The sequence below is a fragment of the Coregonus clupeaformis genome, chromosome 6 (genome assembly GCF_020615455.1).
Source record: "Coregonus clupeaformis isolate EN_2021a chromosome 6, ASM2061545v1, whole genome shotgun sequence".
NCBI classification, from domain to species: Eukaryota; Metazoa; Chordata; class Actinopteri; order Salmoniformes; family Salmonidae; genus Coregonus; species Coregonus clupeaformis.
The window spans coordinates 351,151-368,170 of NC_059197.1; the positions used below are offsets into that span (position 1 = coordinate 351,151).

Here is a 17,020-nt window from a genome sequence, read left to right on the forward strand (position 1 = left end):
TTATTTATACTTTTGATACTTACATTTTAGCAATTCAATTGACTTATGATACTTAAGTATATTTAAAACCAAATACTTTGACTCAAATAGTATTTTACTGGGTGACTTTCACTTGAGTCATTTTCTATTAAGGTATCAAGTATGACAATTGGGTACTTTTTCCACCACTGACCATATTCCTTCCCTGTCAGGGCTTCACTGTCCAGTGTCCCACTACAACCTGACAGTTTCGGGATAAGTCAAGTGTGATGACTGAAGTGCGTGAGGACCATCGTCTCTAACCCCTGCCTAGACTAGAGATCTCTTCTACCTCTCTTTTCACCATGCATGAGGTACTTTATTTCTGTCCTGCTAATGGTGAATCAGAGTAAGATTCAGTCAAATACACCTTGATCATCACATCTGCGGGTATGTTTTTTATTTTTTATTGTGCATAAGATACCATTACACTTTGGCACATCAAAAATAACACCAGCACCTTTGAGATTTCATAAGAACAGATTGCAATTCTTGGACAAATCAGGGCCTGTCAGTTGCTGACAATGTCCGGGAAAAATATTCATTTTCTCTTCAAAAACTCACTCAACCACAAGTGACAAAACAAATGACAGATCACATGCTTTCATGAGTCAACTCTGAAGTGGCGATGAGGAGCTGTACAATGAAGCTCAGTAGAAGCAAGTATAAGATGTGTCATCCATATCAAAAGTGCATTGTCGTCAGCTGAGCGCTCAGCTGAACTGCATGCTGTCAATGTGCATAGCTGGTGTTCAGACATTTGAAGTGTTGAGTGTTAGAAGCAGTTTCCAGAATCTAGAACAGGGACATGACCTACAACAACAAAGGGCTTTATGGTACAATAACCATTGAATATTAAATAAACTTAACATTTTGCCTCTAGTCAGTAAAACTAGATATTTTGTTACTTTTATTATTTAATTATTGCATTCCAAAGCATGGGATTTATTAAAGTTTGATAGAACCCTGGCCTGGGTTGATAATTGACATTTGATGAACATTGTGGTGCTTTTTATGACTGCCCATTATCCATTTAGAATCTAGGATGTGATGGGCAATTCAAGGTTTAACTCAAAAGTCTGAGGACATCAATTTAGGAATGCTTGCTTTCTACATCCACTGGATCAAAGGAACCAGTAGGACCACATGGTTATCATTTACATTAAATATATCCAACAATGTAGTTGTAATAAGGCATCAAAGACTTTGTACTTTAATTCGAGAGCTTTTCTCAACTATCCTCATTCAATATACAGTAAATTCCACATTTAAAGATGCAGTCCTGGATCTTACACAACAAATTTGTAAAATATGGCACGAATTGGATTTGTAACACATGAATTGCAAAATACATATCATACAAATTGCCAAATTCGTATCATATCACACAAAATGAAAGACATAGTACACAATTGGATGATATAGTACACAAAAAACAGGGACCAGTTTCAGCTCATGAGCGCCACTTTCAAAACTACTGTGAAATTACTTATGTAAACAAGGTATCTGTAAATGACTAAAAATCAAGGGGTCTGAATACTTTCCAAATGCACTGTACAGATTGAATAAAACATAGATCACTTACATTTACATTTTAGTCATTTAGCAGACACACTTGAATATGATTTGGAACCCAACAGTCTGATCTGATACAGAATGCTAGTGATGAATATTAGTAGTCGTCTTCCATCTTGGAACAACTCATCATTGAGCAGTGTAATTGAGTGGGGGCAGCGGGTACTTATGAAGGGAAAGTAATGCATAAGAGGTCCACTTCATACCCTTCGACAGCATTCACATGAAACGTTGACTAGGTTAGATCCTCCCATGATGGTTTACGCACTTTCTGCACTGAATTTCAATTCTGATATCAAACACCACAAGAGAGGTCCTACATTAGATTTGGTCCTAGGTGATACTGCCTCCTCCCCCAGTTGCAGCTCTCTATAGTCCAACCCATACCTCCCTGACCAGCGCAAAACAAAAGAAAGTTATTAAATCGCAATGACACTGTCCCTCGCCCTGGGTTCGAAATCGGACTGGAGGTCAAAGTTGAACTTTTGTTGAACCCATCTGCCCACACCCTTTGACTGGGTGACAGCATCACAGTCCTACATCTCATCCAGACCGTAGTCTTCCTCTGGGAAGTCCCCCACAGTCACCGTCAGGGGCCTGACAAACGCACCGTACTTGTTCTCACATTCAAAGTATCGCTTCTCCTTCACACTGTAAGGAAAGAGAGGAGACATCAAGTACATTTGTGCAGACCGGATGAGTTTCTCTGTCCTCTCCATAGGTCTAATACCAGAAAAACAAGTCAAGATGCAAGGTAGATCTTAACAGTGAACATTCTCAGACACCATGTGATGTCACAAAATTATGCCAGTTGCCCTCACCTGCCGTCATGTTTCCCAAGAGGCTCGTCATACTTCACTCCCACCCAATGACCTGGCTTGAAATCTACTGTACCTGCAAGACATAAAATAACAGTGTTTTCTGTTGGAATAAAGAGTGCCTTAAGTATTCATACCCCTTGACTTATTCCACATTTGTTGTTACATTATTCAGAATACAAAATGTATAAAAAAATTAAAAAACCATCTACACACAAGTTCAACCATCTATACACAATACCCCATACTGACAGTGAAAACTGGTTTTTAGAAATGTTCGCACATTTATTGAAAATGAAATACAGAAATATTTCAATTACATAAGTATACACAACCCTGAGTCAATACTTTGTAGAAGCACCTTTGGCAGTGATTACAGCTGTGAGTCTTTCTGGGTAAGTCTCTTAAGAGCTTTCCACAAATGGATTGTGCAACATTTGCCCATTCATCTTTTTTTTTTATTCTTCAAGCGCTGTCAAATTGGTTGTTGATCATTGCTGGACAACCATTTTCAGGTCTTGCCATATATTTTCAAGTAGATTTAACTCAAAACTGTAACTCGGCCACTCAGGAACATTCACCGTCTTCTTGGTAAGCAACTCCAGTGTAGATTTGGCCTTGTGTTTTAGGTTAATGTCCTGCTGAAAGGTGAATTAAGCTCCCAGTGTCTGGTGGAAAGCAGACAACCAAATCTTCCTCTAGGATTTTGCCTGTGCTTAGCTCCATTCCGTTTCTTTTTTATCCGGAAAAACTCCCCAGTCCTTAACAATTACAAGCATACCCAAAACATCCTGCAGCCACCACTATGCTTGAAAATCTGGAGTGGATTTTCCCCAAACATCACACTTTGTATTCAGGACAACTTATGTGACTTGTTAAGCAACTTTTTACTCAAACTTATTTAGGCTTGCCATAACAAAGACATTTCAGCTTTTCAATTCCACTTTGACATAATAGGGTAGTGTGTGTAGGCCAGTGACAAAAAAAACTCCCCAATTTAATCCATTTTAAAATCAGGCTGTAACCAAAAATCTGAAACAGTCAAGAGGTGTGAATACTTTCTGAAAGTATTCAGACCCCTTGACCTTTTCCACATTGTTACGTTACAGCCTTATTCTAAAATGGATTCAATAAAACATTTCTCAATCTACACACAATTCCCCATAATAACAAAGCGAAAAGTTGTGAAAGTGAAACAGAAAAACCTTATTTACATAAGTATTCAGACCCTTTGCTATGAGACTCGAAATTGAGCTCATGTGCATCCTGTTTCCATTGATCATCCTTGTGATGTTTCTACAGCTTGATTGGAGTCCACCTGTGGTCAATTCAATTGATTGGACATGATTTGGAAAGACACACACTTGTCTATATAAGGTCCCACCGTTGACAGTGCATGTCAGAGCAAAAACCAAGCCATGAGGTCGAAGGAATTGTCCGTAGAGCTCCGAGACAGGATTGTGTTGAGGCAAAGATCTGGGGAAGGTTACCAAAAAATGTCTGCAGCATTGAAGGTCCCCAAGAACACAGTGGCCTCCATCATTCTTAAATGGAAGAAGTTTGGAACCAACAAGACCCTTCCTAGAGCTTGCCGCCCAGCCAAACTGAGCAATCGGGGGAAAAGGGCCTTGGTCAGGGAGGTGGCCAAGAACCTGATTGTCACTCAGAGAGCTCCAGAGTTCCTCAGTGGAGATGGGAGAACCTTCCAGAAGAACAACCATCTCTGCAGCACTCCACCAATCAGGCCTTTATGGTAGAGTGGCCAGATGGAAGCCACTCCTCAGCAAAAGGCACATGACAGCCTGCTTGGAGTTTGCCAAAAGGCACCTAAAGACTCAAGATCATGAGGAAACAAGATTCTCTGGTCTGATGAAACCAAGATTGAACTCGTTGGCCTGAATGCCAAGTGTCATGTCTGGAGGAAACCTGGCACCATCCCTACGGTGAAGCATGGTGGCGGCAGCATCATGCTGTGGGGATGTTTTTCAGCGGCAGGGACTGGCAGACCAGTCAGGATCGAGGGAAAGATGAACGGAGCAAAGTACAGAGAAATCCTTGATGAAGTCCTGAGCGCTCTGGAGCAGGTTCTCAGACTGGGGCTAAGGTTCACCTTCCAACAGGACAACGACCCTAAGCAAACAGCCAAGACAACGCAGGTGTGGCTTCGGGACAAGTCTCTGATTGTCCTTGAGTGGCCCAGCCAGAGCCCGGACTTGAACCCGATCTAACATCTCTGGAGAGTTCTGAAAATAGCTGTGCAGCAACGCTCCCCATCCAACCTGACAGCGCTTGAGAGGATCTGCAGAGAATGGGAGAAACTCCCCAAATACAGGTGTCAAGCTTGTAGCGTCATACCCAAGAAGACTTGAGGCTGTAATCGCTGCCAAAGGTGCTTCAACAAAGTACTTAGTAAAGGGTCTGAATACCTATGTAAATGTGATATTTCCGTTTTTTATTTGTAATACATTTGCAAAAATTAGATGAGGAAATAATTTTTTTAAATCAATTTTAGAATAAGGCTGTAACTGAACAAAATGTGGAAAAAGTCAAGGGGTCTGAATACTTTCCGAATGCACTGTATATAGCATTGGCTTGGTCTTTTAGACAAAAAATTATTCATAAAACGGTAGTTAAACCTGGAATCTGTGGCTGAGAGAGGACAAAACAAAACTCCTTTCAAATTACTTAATGGGAGTGAAATCAGTTATTAACTTTGCTGTCAACCACCCAAAATGGTAATCCACTACTGCTTGACTGTCCCTTGGACAGAGGAGATATGATCCATATATGATCCATATACACATATACATATACACACACACACACATACACTGCTCAAAAAAATAAAGGGAACACTAAAATAACACATCCTAGATCTGAATGAATGAAATAATCTTAATAAATACTTTTTTCTTTACATAGTTGAATGTGCTGACAACAAAATCACACAAAAATTATCAATGGAAATCAAATGTATCAACCCACGGAGGTCTGGATTTGGAGTCACCCTCAAAATTAAAGTGGAAAACCACACCACAGGCTGATCCAACTTTGATGTAATGTCCTTAAAACAAGTCAAAATGAGGCTCAGTAGTGTGTGTGGCCTCCACATGCCTGTATGACCTCCCTACAACACCTGGGCATGCTCCTGATGAGGTGGCGGATGGTCTCCTGAGGGATCTCCTCCTAGACCTGGACTAAAGCATCCGCCAACTCCTGGACTGTGGTGCAACGTGGCGTTGGTGGATGGAGCGAGACATGATGTCCCAGATGTGCTCGATTGGATTCAGGTCTGGGGAACGGGCGGGCCAGTCCATAGCATCAATGCCTTCCTCTTGCAGGAACTGCTGACACACTCCAGCCACATGAGGTCTAGCATTGTCTTGCATTAGGAGGAACCCAGGGCCAACCGCACCAGCATATGGTCTCACAAGGGGTCTGAGGATCTCATCTCGGTACCTAATGGCAGTCAGGCTACCTCTGGCGAGCACATGGAGGGCTGTGCAGCCCCCCAAAGAAATGCCACCCCACACCATGACTGACCCACCGCCAAACCGGTCATGCTGGAGGATGTTGCAGGCAGCAGAACGTTCTCCACGGCATCTCCAGACTCTGTCACGTCTGTCACATGTGCTCAGTGTGAACCTGCTTTCATCTGTGAAGAGCACAGTGCGCCAGTGGCGAATTTGCCAATCTTGGTGTTCTCTGGCAAATGCCAAACCTCCTGCACAGTGTTGGGCTGTAAGCACAACCCCCACCTGTGGACATTGGGCCCTCATACCACACTCATGGAGTCTGTTTCTGACTGTTTGAGCAGACACATGCACATTTGTGGCCTGCTGGAGGTCATTTTGCAGGGCTCTGGCAGTGCTCCTCCTGCTCCTCCTTGCACAAAGGTGGAGGTAGCAGTCCTGCTGCTGGGTTGTTGCCCCCCTACGGCCTCCTCCACGTCTCCTGATGTACTGGCCTGTCTCCTGGTAGCGCCTCCATGCTCTGGACACTACGCTGACAGACACAGCAAACCTTCTTGCCACAGCTCGCATTGATGTGCCATCCTGGATGAGCTGCACTACCTGAGCAACTTGTGTGGGTTGTAGACGCCGTCTCATGCTACCACTAGAGTGAAAGCACTGCCAGCATTCAAAAGTGACCAAAACATCAGCCAGGAAGCATAGGAACTGAGAAGTGGTCTGTGGTCACCACCTGCAAAACCAGTCCTTTATTAGGGGTGTCTTACTAATTGCCTATAATTTCCACCTGTTGTCTATTCCATTTGCACAACAGCATGTGAAATTTATTGTCAATCAGTGTTGCTTCCTAAGTGGACAGTTTGATTTCACAGAAGTGTGATTGACTTGGAGTTACATTGTGTTGTTTAAGTGTTCCCTTTATTTTTTTGAGCAGTATAATTAATTAATTAATTAATTAATTAATATATATATACATACACACATACAGTGAGCGAAAGAATTATTTGATCCCCTGCTGATTTTGTACGTTTGCCCACTGACAAAGAAATTATCAGTCTATAATTTGAATGGTAGATTTATTTGAACAGTGAGAGACAGAATAACAACAAAAAAATCCAGAAAAACGCATGTAAATTTTTTTATAAATTGATTTGCATTTTATTGAGGGAAATAAGTATTTGACCCCCTCTCAATCAGAAAGATTTCTGGCTCCCAGGTGTCTTTTATACAGGTAACGAGCTGAGATTAGGAGCACACTCTTAAAGGGGGTGCTCCTAATCTCAGTTTGTTACCTGTATAAAAGACACCTGTCCACAGAAGCAATCAATCAATCAGATTCCAAACTCTCCACCATGGCCAAGACCAAAGAGCTCTCCAAGGATGTCAGGGACAAGATTGTAGACCTACACAGGGCTGGAAAGGGCTACAAGACCATCGCCAAGCAGCTTGGTGAGAAGGTGACAACAGTTGGTGCGAATATTCGCAAATGGAAGAAACACAAAAGAACTGTCAATCTCCCTCGGCCTGGGGCTCCATGCAAGATCTCACCTCGTGGAGTTGCAATGATCATGAAAACGGTGAACTACAGCCCAGAACTACACGCAAGGATCTTGTCAATGATCTCAAAGCAGCTGGGACCATAGTCACCAAGAAAACAATTGGTAACACACTACGCCGTGAAGGACTGAAATCTTGCAGCGCCTGCAAGGTCCCCCTGCTCAAGAAAGCACATATACAGGGACATCTGAAGTTTGCCAATGAAACATCTGAATGATTCAGAGGAGAACTGGGTGAAAGTGTTGTGGTCAGATGAGACCAAAATTGAGCTCTTGGCATCAACTCAACTCGCCGTGTTTGGAGGAGGAGGAATTCTGCCTATGACCTCAAGAACACCATCCCCACCGTCAAACATAAAGGTGGAAACATTAAGCTTTGGGGGTGTTTTTCTGCTAAGGGGACAGGACAACTTCACCGCATCAAAGGGACGATGGACGGGGCCATGTACCATCAAATTTTGGGTGAGAACCTCCTTCCCTCAGCCAGGGCATTGAAAATGGGTCGTGGATGGGTATTCCAGCATGACAATGACCCAAAACACACAGCCAAGGCAACAAAGGAGTGGCTCAAGAAGAAGCACATTAAGGTCCTGGAGTGGCCTAGCCAGTCTCCGGACCTTAATCGCATAGAAAATCTGTGGAGGGAGCTGAAGGTTCGAGTTGCCAAACGTCAGCCTTGAAACCTTAATGACTTGGAGAAGATCTGCAAAGAGGAGTGGAACAAAATCCCTCCTGAGATGTGTGAAAACCTGGTGGCCAACTAAAAGAAACGTCTGACCTCTGTGATTGCCAACAAGGGTTTTGCCACCAAGTACTAAGTCATGTTTACAGAGGGGTCAAATACTTATTTCCCTCATTAAAATGCAAATCAATTTATAACATTTTTGACATGCATTATTCTGGATTTTTTTGTTGTTACTCTGTCTCTCACTGTTCAAATAAACCTTCCATTAAAATTATAGACTGATCATGTCTTTGTCAGTGGGCAAATTTACAAAATCAGCAGGGGATCAAATACTTTTTTCCCTCACTGTATATATTTATTTGTAAGAGTGAACATAAAATGGTTTAGTGAGCAATTATCAATGCGTGGGAAAACTATTGTGTTGACCTAAACAAAAAATTACGGTTGCCCTGTTCAAATGACAATCCTCACTAGCACAGGCCTAAATCTAGCCACGAATCCGAGAGGGGAAGACTCCTTTCTACATTTTAGTCATTTAGCAGACGCTCTTATCCAGAGCGACTTACAGTTAGTGAGTGCATACATTTTCATACTGGCCCCCCGTGGGAAACGACCCTGGCGTTGCAAGCGCCATGCTCTACCAACTGAGCTATACGGGGGGCTCTCTCATGTAGGCTCACTTTTTGTGAACAGTCCAATCACAACTCAGACTGTTGAATAAACTTAATTTGAACGTACTTTACGTGTTGTCTGCTGATTTTGTCCTTATGTAGGTGGTCATGAGACAAAATATCCACAGGGATGTGTTATTAGCCCGACTTTCAGTGCGCTGGTCTGAAGATGGTTGGTATTTCCGGTTTTTATTTTCAATACTGATGCAATTCGCACGTGACAAACACTTGCACAATATGGCAGAGCCTAACCGAACCACAGCTGATTGCGAGGAAACATGCTTCGGTCGACTACATTCGGCCATTGTTGACATATTGTACATCACGTGCGTTGCGTGAAGAGAATGAAAATATAAGTGACAGAACCTACCGGCGTATTTTTAGGGCGACTTCAGTCAGACTGATAAGCCATTGAGTAACCATGGTAACAGTCTGATGTTTAGACAAGCCTAAATCCTTTTGTGGAAAATAAGCATAAGCTTCAACCTCACTCACCAACATACATAACGGTGCCAATCTTGGTGGGTAGCCCAACAACCTGCACTTGGCAGCGGTTGCCAACGTCGATGGCGGAAGCAGCAGCCTCCTCCTCGGCCTCGCGAGCTGCAAGCTCCGCCTCCTTTTTAGCCGTCTCTTCTTCATTGAAGCGACCAACACGTTGCTTCTTCATGAATGACCTTACAGAGTCTGAGGAAGAAGATGGACAATTCACTATGAAATTCCTGTATTACAATGGTAATAGTTTGTCAATCAATCATTACGTAATGTGCTAAGGAAAAGTTTTGCCATGGAACCTCAAACTGAAAGGTAACAGGATGAGAGCAGTTGTGCTAAGTATCACTAACACTCTGTTGTGGCACAAAAAGTGGTAAGTGGCTTTCAACAAGTCTTTTCTTCACTGCTTCTGATTCAATTTCAAATTCCTCAAATACAGAAGTGAAGGAATGTAGGCATACGCTTTAGCTGTGAATGATGGACGATAGTGCAAGCTCACAATCTGTGAATGATGGACGATAGTGCAAGCTCACAATCCTGACCTAGTGAGATATACATGGAGGGGGCTCAATCAAGCTAGTTCTCTTGACTACTTTATGTCATTCTCTCTGGCACCAAAAGTTCAAAAAGTGTTGATGGGGTCAAAATGCGGTCGGACCATCAAATATTTGGCAAATAAACTCAGTTAAAAAAGAAACATCCCTTTTTCAGGCCTTAGGCTTGCTGCAAGGAGGCATGAGGACTGCAGATGTGGCCAGGGCAATAAATTGCAATGTCCGTACTGTGAGGCGCCTAAGACAGCGCTACAGGGAGACAGGATGGACAGCTGACCGTCCTCGCAGTACATCACACCTGCGGGACAGGTACAGGATGGCAACAACAACTGCCCAAGTTACACCAGGAACGCACAATCCCGCCATCAGTGCTCAGACTGTTCGCAATAGGCTGAGAGAGGTGGAACTGAGGGCTTGTAGGCCTGTTGTAAGGCAGACATCACCGGCAACAACATCGCCTATGGGCACAAACCCACCGTCGCTGGACCAGACAGGACTGGCAAAAAGTGCTCTTCATTGACGAGTCGCGGTTTTGTCTCAACAGGGGTGATGGTCGGATTCGCGTTTATCGTCGAAGGAATGAGCGTTACACCGAGGCCTGTACTCTGGAGCGGGATCGATTTGGAGGTGGAGGGTCCGTCATGGTCTGGGGCGGTGTGTCACAGCATCATCGGACTGAGCTTGTTGTCATTGCAGGCAATCTCAACGCTGTGCGTTACAGGGAAGACATCCTCCTCCCTCATGTCGTACCCTTCCTGCAGGCTTATCCTGACATGACCCTCCAGCATGACAATGCCACCAGCCATTCTGCTCGTTCTGTGCGTGATTTCCTGCAAGACAGAAATTTCAGTGTTCTGCCACGGCCAGCGAAGAGCCCGGATCTCAATCACATTGAGCACGCCTGGGACCTGTTGGATCGGAGGATGAGGGCTAGGGCCATTCCCCCCCAGAAATGTCCGGGAACTTGCAGGTGCCTTGGTGGAAGAGTGGGGTAACATCTCACAGCAAGAACTGGCTAATCTGGTGCAGTCCATGAGGAGATGATGCACTGCAGTACTTAATGCAGCTGGTGGCCACACCAGATACATACTTACTTTTGATTTTGACCCCCACTTTGTTCAGGGACACATTATTCCATTTATGTTAGTCACATGTCTGTGGAACTTGTTCAGTTTATGTCTCAGTTGTTGAATCTTATGTTCATACAAATATTTACACATGTTAAGTTTGCTGAAAATAAACGCAGTTGACAGTGAAAGGACGTTTATATTACTCTTACAGAATTTCCACATGGTCGAGGATATTGGAAATGTAATCACAGCCTATTGGATGATAACTTGTTTTTAACTAGGACAGAATAATTTATAACCAACTTTTTCCGACATAAATGTCCAGCAGATCCCCTTATTGAATGGGACACTTTTAAAATGTGCCTTTAGAGGCCATGCAATTCAGTACTCATCTCTAAGACAAAAGCAATTTAGGTCAAAAGAATCCATATTAACAAATGCAATGGAGGGACTAACAGTACAGATAGCGATAAAAAACTGTACCATAGAGGCACAGAATAAGTTAGAGGAAAAACAAAAAATAAATGGAGGAACTTATTCAAGAAAGATCAAGTGTAACATATTATAAAAATTAAGCAAACTGGATGGAATATGGGGGAAAATGCACCAAATTCAAAAATAATTTACTGAAACAAATTACAGATTAACTCATGATTCACCAAACAATATTTTGAAAGAGGAAGTTAAGTACTTTAAGCATATGGTTTTCGTTTCAGTCTCCATCTCCACTAACCAAAGCTAATTGTATGGATTTTCTTTCTATGAATAATGGAAAATTAACAGCTGTACAGAAAGACTAATGTGAAGGCCAAATTACAGAGGAAGAACTTCTTGATGCAATTAAAGCCTTTAAGTCCGGGAAAACTCCAGGGCTGGATGGCATACCAAACCTTTTTGATATACTCAGAGGATCATTATTAGCATGTTTAAACCACTCAACAAGAAGGTCTGATTTCATTATTACTGAAACAGGATCCAAGAGGTAAATATAAAGATCCAGTCACATCAAAGAAATTGGCCTCTTACCCTCAGTGTTGTGATGCAAAAATTATAGAAAAAAGCATAGAATTTAAAATGGTATTGTCGGATATTATTCAAACTAATCAGACACGATTTTTACATGGACGATACATTGGAGATAATATAAGACAAGTACTGGAAACAATAGAACACTATGAAAAATCAGGGAAACAAGGCCTGGTATTCATAGCAGACTTTGAAAAGGCTTTTGATAAAGTACGACTGGAGTTTATATATAAATGCATGGAATATTTCAATTTTGGAGAATCTCTTATAAAAAATGGGTTAAAATTATGTATAGTAACCCTAGGTGTAAAATAGTAAATAATGGCTACTTCTCAGAAAGTTTTAAACTGTCAAGAGGAGTTAAACAAGGTAGTCCACTATATATGTTAAAAAGCGGGGAATCCCAGCTTTCCATTCCTACTTTATTTATGTCTAAACTCCTAAATATGCGCGACCTGTGCCATTTTAAACCCGGGGCTTTTAGCAGAAGCATGGTTAAGCACATTACCCCTCAGCAATTTGCAGTGAGTGCATAAGGGAGATTGGGGCTAAATGTAACACCGGTCAATTGTAGGGTGACTTGGGGTACAACGCCTCTACCTCAAAATAATTTCTTTGGAATGACTTTAAAAAATTGTGATGAGACAGATCATCTTAATGTTGAGCAAGAGTAGTGGAACCCAGGGAATGTTTTGGGGGGGAAATTGTGACATGAAGTGGTGTTTGTGATTAGTACAGGCAGGGGGCATTTTACCCCGGGTGGCGAGTTACCCTAACAGGTAGGCCTGCTTTATATTCAGTGTTTATGCAAGTTTTTTGGGACATCAAATTCGTCAATATGATAACTAGTTAAAAGATCACATTTGAGATCTGGCTAACGATTAGCCCAATAGGGTAAATGCAGATAGGCAACCGCATGCTTCAGCCTATTTATTTGTACTTCGCTGCATCAGTTGGTCTAAAGGTGATAATGTTTATTGCTAATAGCATACCTGATAATGTGGACCATGCATAGGCTATTTACTGTATTTACTGTTATTGGGCTAATTTCTGGAGGCGAAAATTATATTTTAGATGGTGTCAGCATACTTATTTTAATTCATTTTGGAGTAGAGGGACCCCTCACTTCGCAACCTTTTCCCCTCACTGTTACAAATGAAACACTGCTGTGAATGATGGATGATAGTGCAAGCTCACAGTACCTGTCCTCTTCTCATAGACCTCATCTGGAATCTCAAATTTCTCCACTTTAGACAGATCACTGAACTCTCCGCTCTGGGCTCCACTGCGGTCGATCACCTAAGCACACAGAATTCACTATCACCCTGACTCAGCATATTGAATAAAAAATAACAGAACGGCTCAGTCATTGTACCGGTGCCAGTCAGTTTCTGCTTTTCGCCAACTGGTCGTTGTTTAGCCCAGTAAGACAAGGCAACAATATAACCTTGTTGAATGCAGAAAGAGACTGGCACTCAAGCTAGCAAAGTCATGCTGTGGTCAGCAATCTTGTGAGCTTTGAAATTGCTTGTAGGTTAAGAGACCCCCATCAACAGATCTAACAGTAGGTCCCATCTTACACATGACTAATGTGAATAAAGGTAAACAGGGGACATACCATGTGGGTGTCATGTGAGCAGTGTTTCTGAGCACAGAAGTACATACGTGAATTTTGCAGTCATCATCCACAGGGTAGGAACCTAGCAGGGCCTCGTTGTCGTCCAGTTTCTGCATGAACTTGTCAGTGGTACTGAAAAGCTGCAGTTCCATGCTGGAGGCCGGGGTACCCACAACCATCTCCAATTTACCCTGGAGGGGGGAAAAATGGACCATGAGAAACTGCATCACATGGCCACAGGCTGTGCTGCACCTGCGGTCGAAGTGTCTGCAGACAGAGGAGCAATTGCTACATTATTAAGTTTTAGAGGCACGAAGAGCAAATTACCAACATAAATTACCTTGAATTCGGCGATGGTGATTCCCCTGTTGTATCGTTTATTCACCTCGAACGAACTGATGGTACTGGTCAGCCGCACCGACACCGTGGGATTGGTGATCACTGTCACGCCACCGTCCATTTTCAAGCTTTCGTTTCGCCGGTATTTAACTTATTTAGGTAACAACGACCACTGCATAAAATTCAAATAATAGTTAGTCAGCTAGCTAACATTCTTACCTAATGAAATAGTACACAACAGTTGCAAATGGCTTTCAACATGGCTAGCTAGTTAGATATAACGTTTACAGTTTAGACAAAGAAAACTAACGTTAGCTAGCTAACGTTACAGTAGCTAGCTAGCACGCACTCAGCAAGCTTCAGAAAGTTAGCTAGCTAACGTGTCCTTCCAGCTTGGTCGCTCACAAATAGTTACCTGTCCTTCTGCGCTTTTCTTGACGATCTCTATAAATAAGTAGCAACTATCAAATCACTGGGTGTTTTTAGACGAAAACAATCCAGGTACCATGTGCTGTAACCTCAGTGAATGGGTGACTGGCGGATGTGTTGTTCACCTCAAAGACACAACCCACAGATCCTGCAACGCCCAGTTCTGGAACCTTCTACCCTCCCACAACCGCAGGGAACCAGTCGTGTCATTAAAATGTCGGGTGGGTATTTACGTTGACCAATGGGTAGCACATTTCTAATATGTCGTAACAGAAAGAAAGCCTTTGGGATGCCTACGTAGGCACGTCAATCATGTTGATAGAAGTGGCCTTTCATGATGTAAGTCACCAATCATCAATGTGGGAATCAATGCGGGGTTTTGGGTGAAAGTGCCACGCCCAAATTATGGAAGTATCATTTGTATTCACGTAGTAGCGCTATAAACCATGGTATAACGACCAAATTGTTAGTTTTGTAACAAAGTCATGCAATGTTAGCTACATTGTTACAAACAATGTTGAATTGCGATAAAAGCACATTTTTTATCAGTGCATTGAATAATTTTGAAGTTAGTCTGTTGATTGAATTCATGTTGTCAAGTGCAGAATAAGATAATCATTTAATTCCTTGCGAAGGTGCTCACTGCTTTATGACATATTAATCACAGTGAAAAAGAGACACATGGTTAACTTTGAAAAGTTATTACCAGGCCCTGTCTTTGACATATAATGGTTGTCTACTCCAATATCTACTCGTTGATTTATGAGATGGAAATAAACAGATCAGACAGGAACATAAAATAACATCTGTGCATCAAAGTAGAATTTAGGCCTGAGAGTGGGAGTTTGAGAGCTTGTATGGTCAGAAAATACAAGATCAAAGAAAGGAGTATGGGGTGCAGCCAGAAGCCAGACCACCACCCCACTACCCCCACCCCTAGAGGAAAAGTTTACATTCCTGTTTCAAGTTGAGATGGTGGTGTTTGGCCTTGCCTCATCACACTCTGTCTGTCTGCACATCCAGGTGTACGTGCTGCTGTTCACAGTAGGCCACAGCTCTCTCTCATTCATAAAGTAAAACTCTCTCTGTCACACACACACACATACCATCTCTCTCACTTGGTCATACTCTTCATTCTCCAGGGAACTCATAATAACACACACAATCATCTGCATTTGTTTATTCTAACAGACACGCAAAATCAAGTCACAAATTCGCACATTGTCTGTCATTCTTATATTTACACAAACCAATCAAACCAGCTCTTGTACCAACCCCACGCTTTTCAATTAACATAAGGGGAAAATTCTGCACATTTTAATTATAAAACAACATTCAAATCATGGCACTGTGTGTGTGTGTGTGTGTGTTGCACTGAGAGCATTTGGATAGAGAAACCACACCAGGTGCTCATTCAGATGCCAGCTGAGGAACTGGAGAGACAACAATCAACCATCTAAAGTCTAAACAGACAGCAGAGAAAGAACACACATTACACAGACAGAGGCAGTGCAGGGGTTAGTTCACCAGTACGCCTATCGCACAGATGGCAAGAGCTGATCCTGCTCAATTCAACTGTTCATGTGAAATCAACAGTCTTTGAGATCAGTAAACAAATGGACAAATCAAATCAAATTTTATTTGTCACATACACGTGTTTAGCTGATGTTATTGCGGGTGTAGCGAAATGCTTGTGCTTCTAGCTCCTACAGTGCAGTAATATCTAACAAGTAATATCTAACAATTTCACAAATATACCCAATACACACAAATCTAAGTAAGGAATGGAATTTACGAATATATATAGTCGTGGTCAAAAGTTTTGAGAATGACACAAGTATTGGTCTTCACAAAGTTCGCTGCTTCAGTGTTGCGAGATATTTTTGTCAGATGTTACTATGGTATACTGAAGTATAATTACAAGCATTCCATAAGTGTCAAAGGCTTTTATTGACAATTACATTAAGTTTATACAAAGAGTCAATATTTGCAGTGTTGACCCTTCTTTTTCAAGATCTCTGCAATCCGCCCTGGCATGCTGTCAATTAACTTCTGGGCCACATTCTGACTGATGGCAGCCCATTCTTGCATAATCAATGCTTGGAGTTTGTCAGAATTTGTGGGGTTTTGTTTGTACACCCGCCTCTTGAGGATCGACCACAAGTTCTCAATGGGATTAAGGTCTGGGGAGTTTCCTGGCCATGGACCCAAAATGTTGATTTTTTGTTCCCCGAGCCACTTAGTTATCACTTTTGCCTTGTGGCAATGTGCTCCACCATGCTGGAAAAGGCATTGTTCGTCACCAAACTGTTCTTGGATGGTTGGGAGAAGTTGCTCTCGGAGGATGTGTTGGTACTATTCTTTATTCATGGCTGTGTTCTTAGGCAAAATTGTGAGTGAGCCCACTCCCTTGGCTGAGAAGCAACCCCACTGTCACGATCGTCGACAGATGAAGCGGACCAAGGCACAGCGTGATAAGCGTACATTCTTTATTAAGTACACACACGAACCAAAACAACAAACGAAACGATACGTGAAGTCCTAGGTTATACACAAAACCTTAGGGAACAAGATCCCACAAAACTAAAATGCCAAAAGGCTGCCTAAGTATGGTCCCCAATCAGAGACAACGAGCTACAGCTGTCTCTGATTGGGAACCACCCTGGCCAACAGAAATAAACGATCTAGAACACAAC

The 17,020-nt window shown here is 42.4% G+C and overlaps 1 protein-coding gene across 1 annotated transcript; it reads right to left on the reverse strand.

Moving 5' to 3' along the window:
- Positions 1-403: 403 nt before the first annotated feature.
- On the reverse strand, positions 404-14,488 carry LOC121567376 (tubulin-folding cofactor B). The gene is made up of 7 exons (XM_041877381.2): positions 14,311-14,488; positions 13,897-14,067; positions 13,604-13,747; positions 13,141-13,237; positions 9,289-9,480; positions 2,415-2,487; positions 404-2,244 (listed from the first exon to the last, which is right to left on the reverse strand). Exons 2-7 carry the CDS (start codon positions 14,014-14,016, stop codon positions 2,130-2,132), a joined length of 741 nt encoding a protein of 246 aa, XP_041733315.1. The 5' UTR covers positions 14,017-14,067; positions 14,311-14,488; the 3' UTR covers positions 404-2,129.
- Between the last annotated feature and the right edge of the window lie 2,532 nt (positions 14,489-17,020).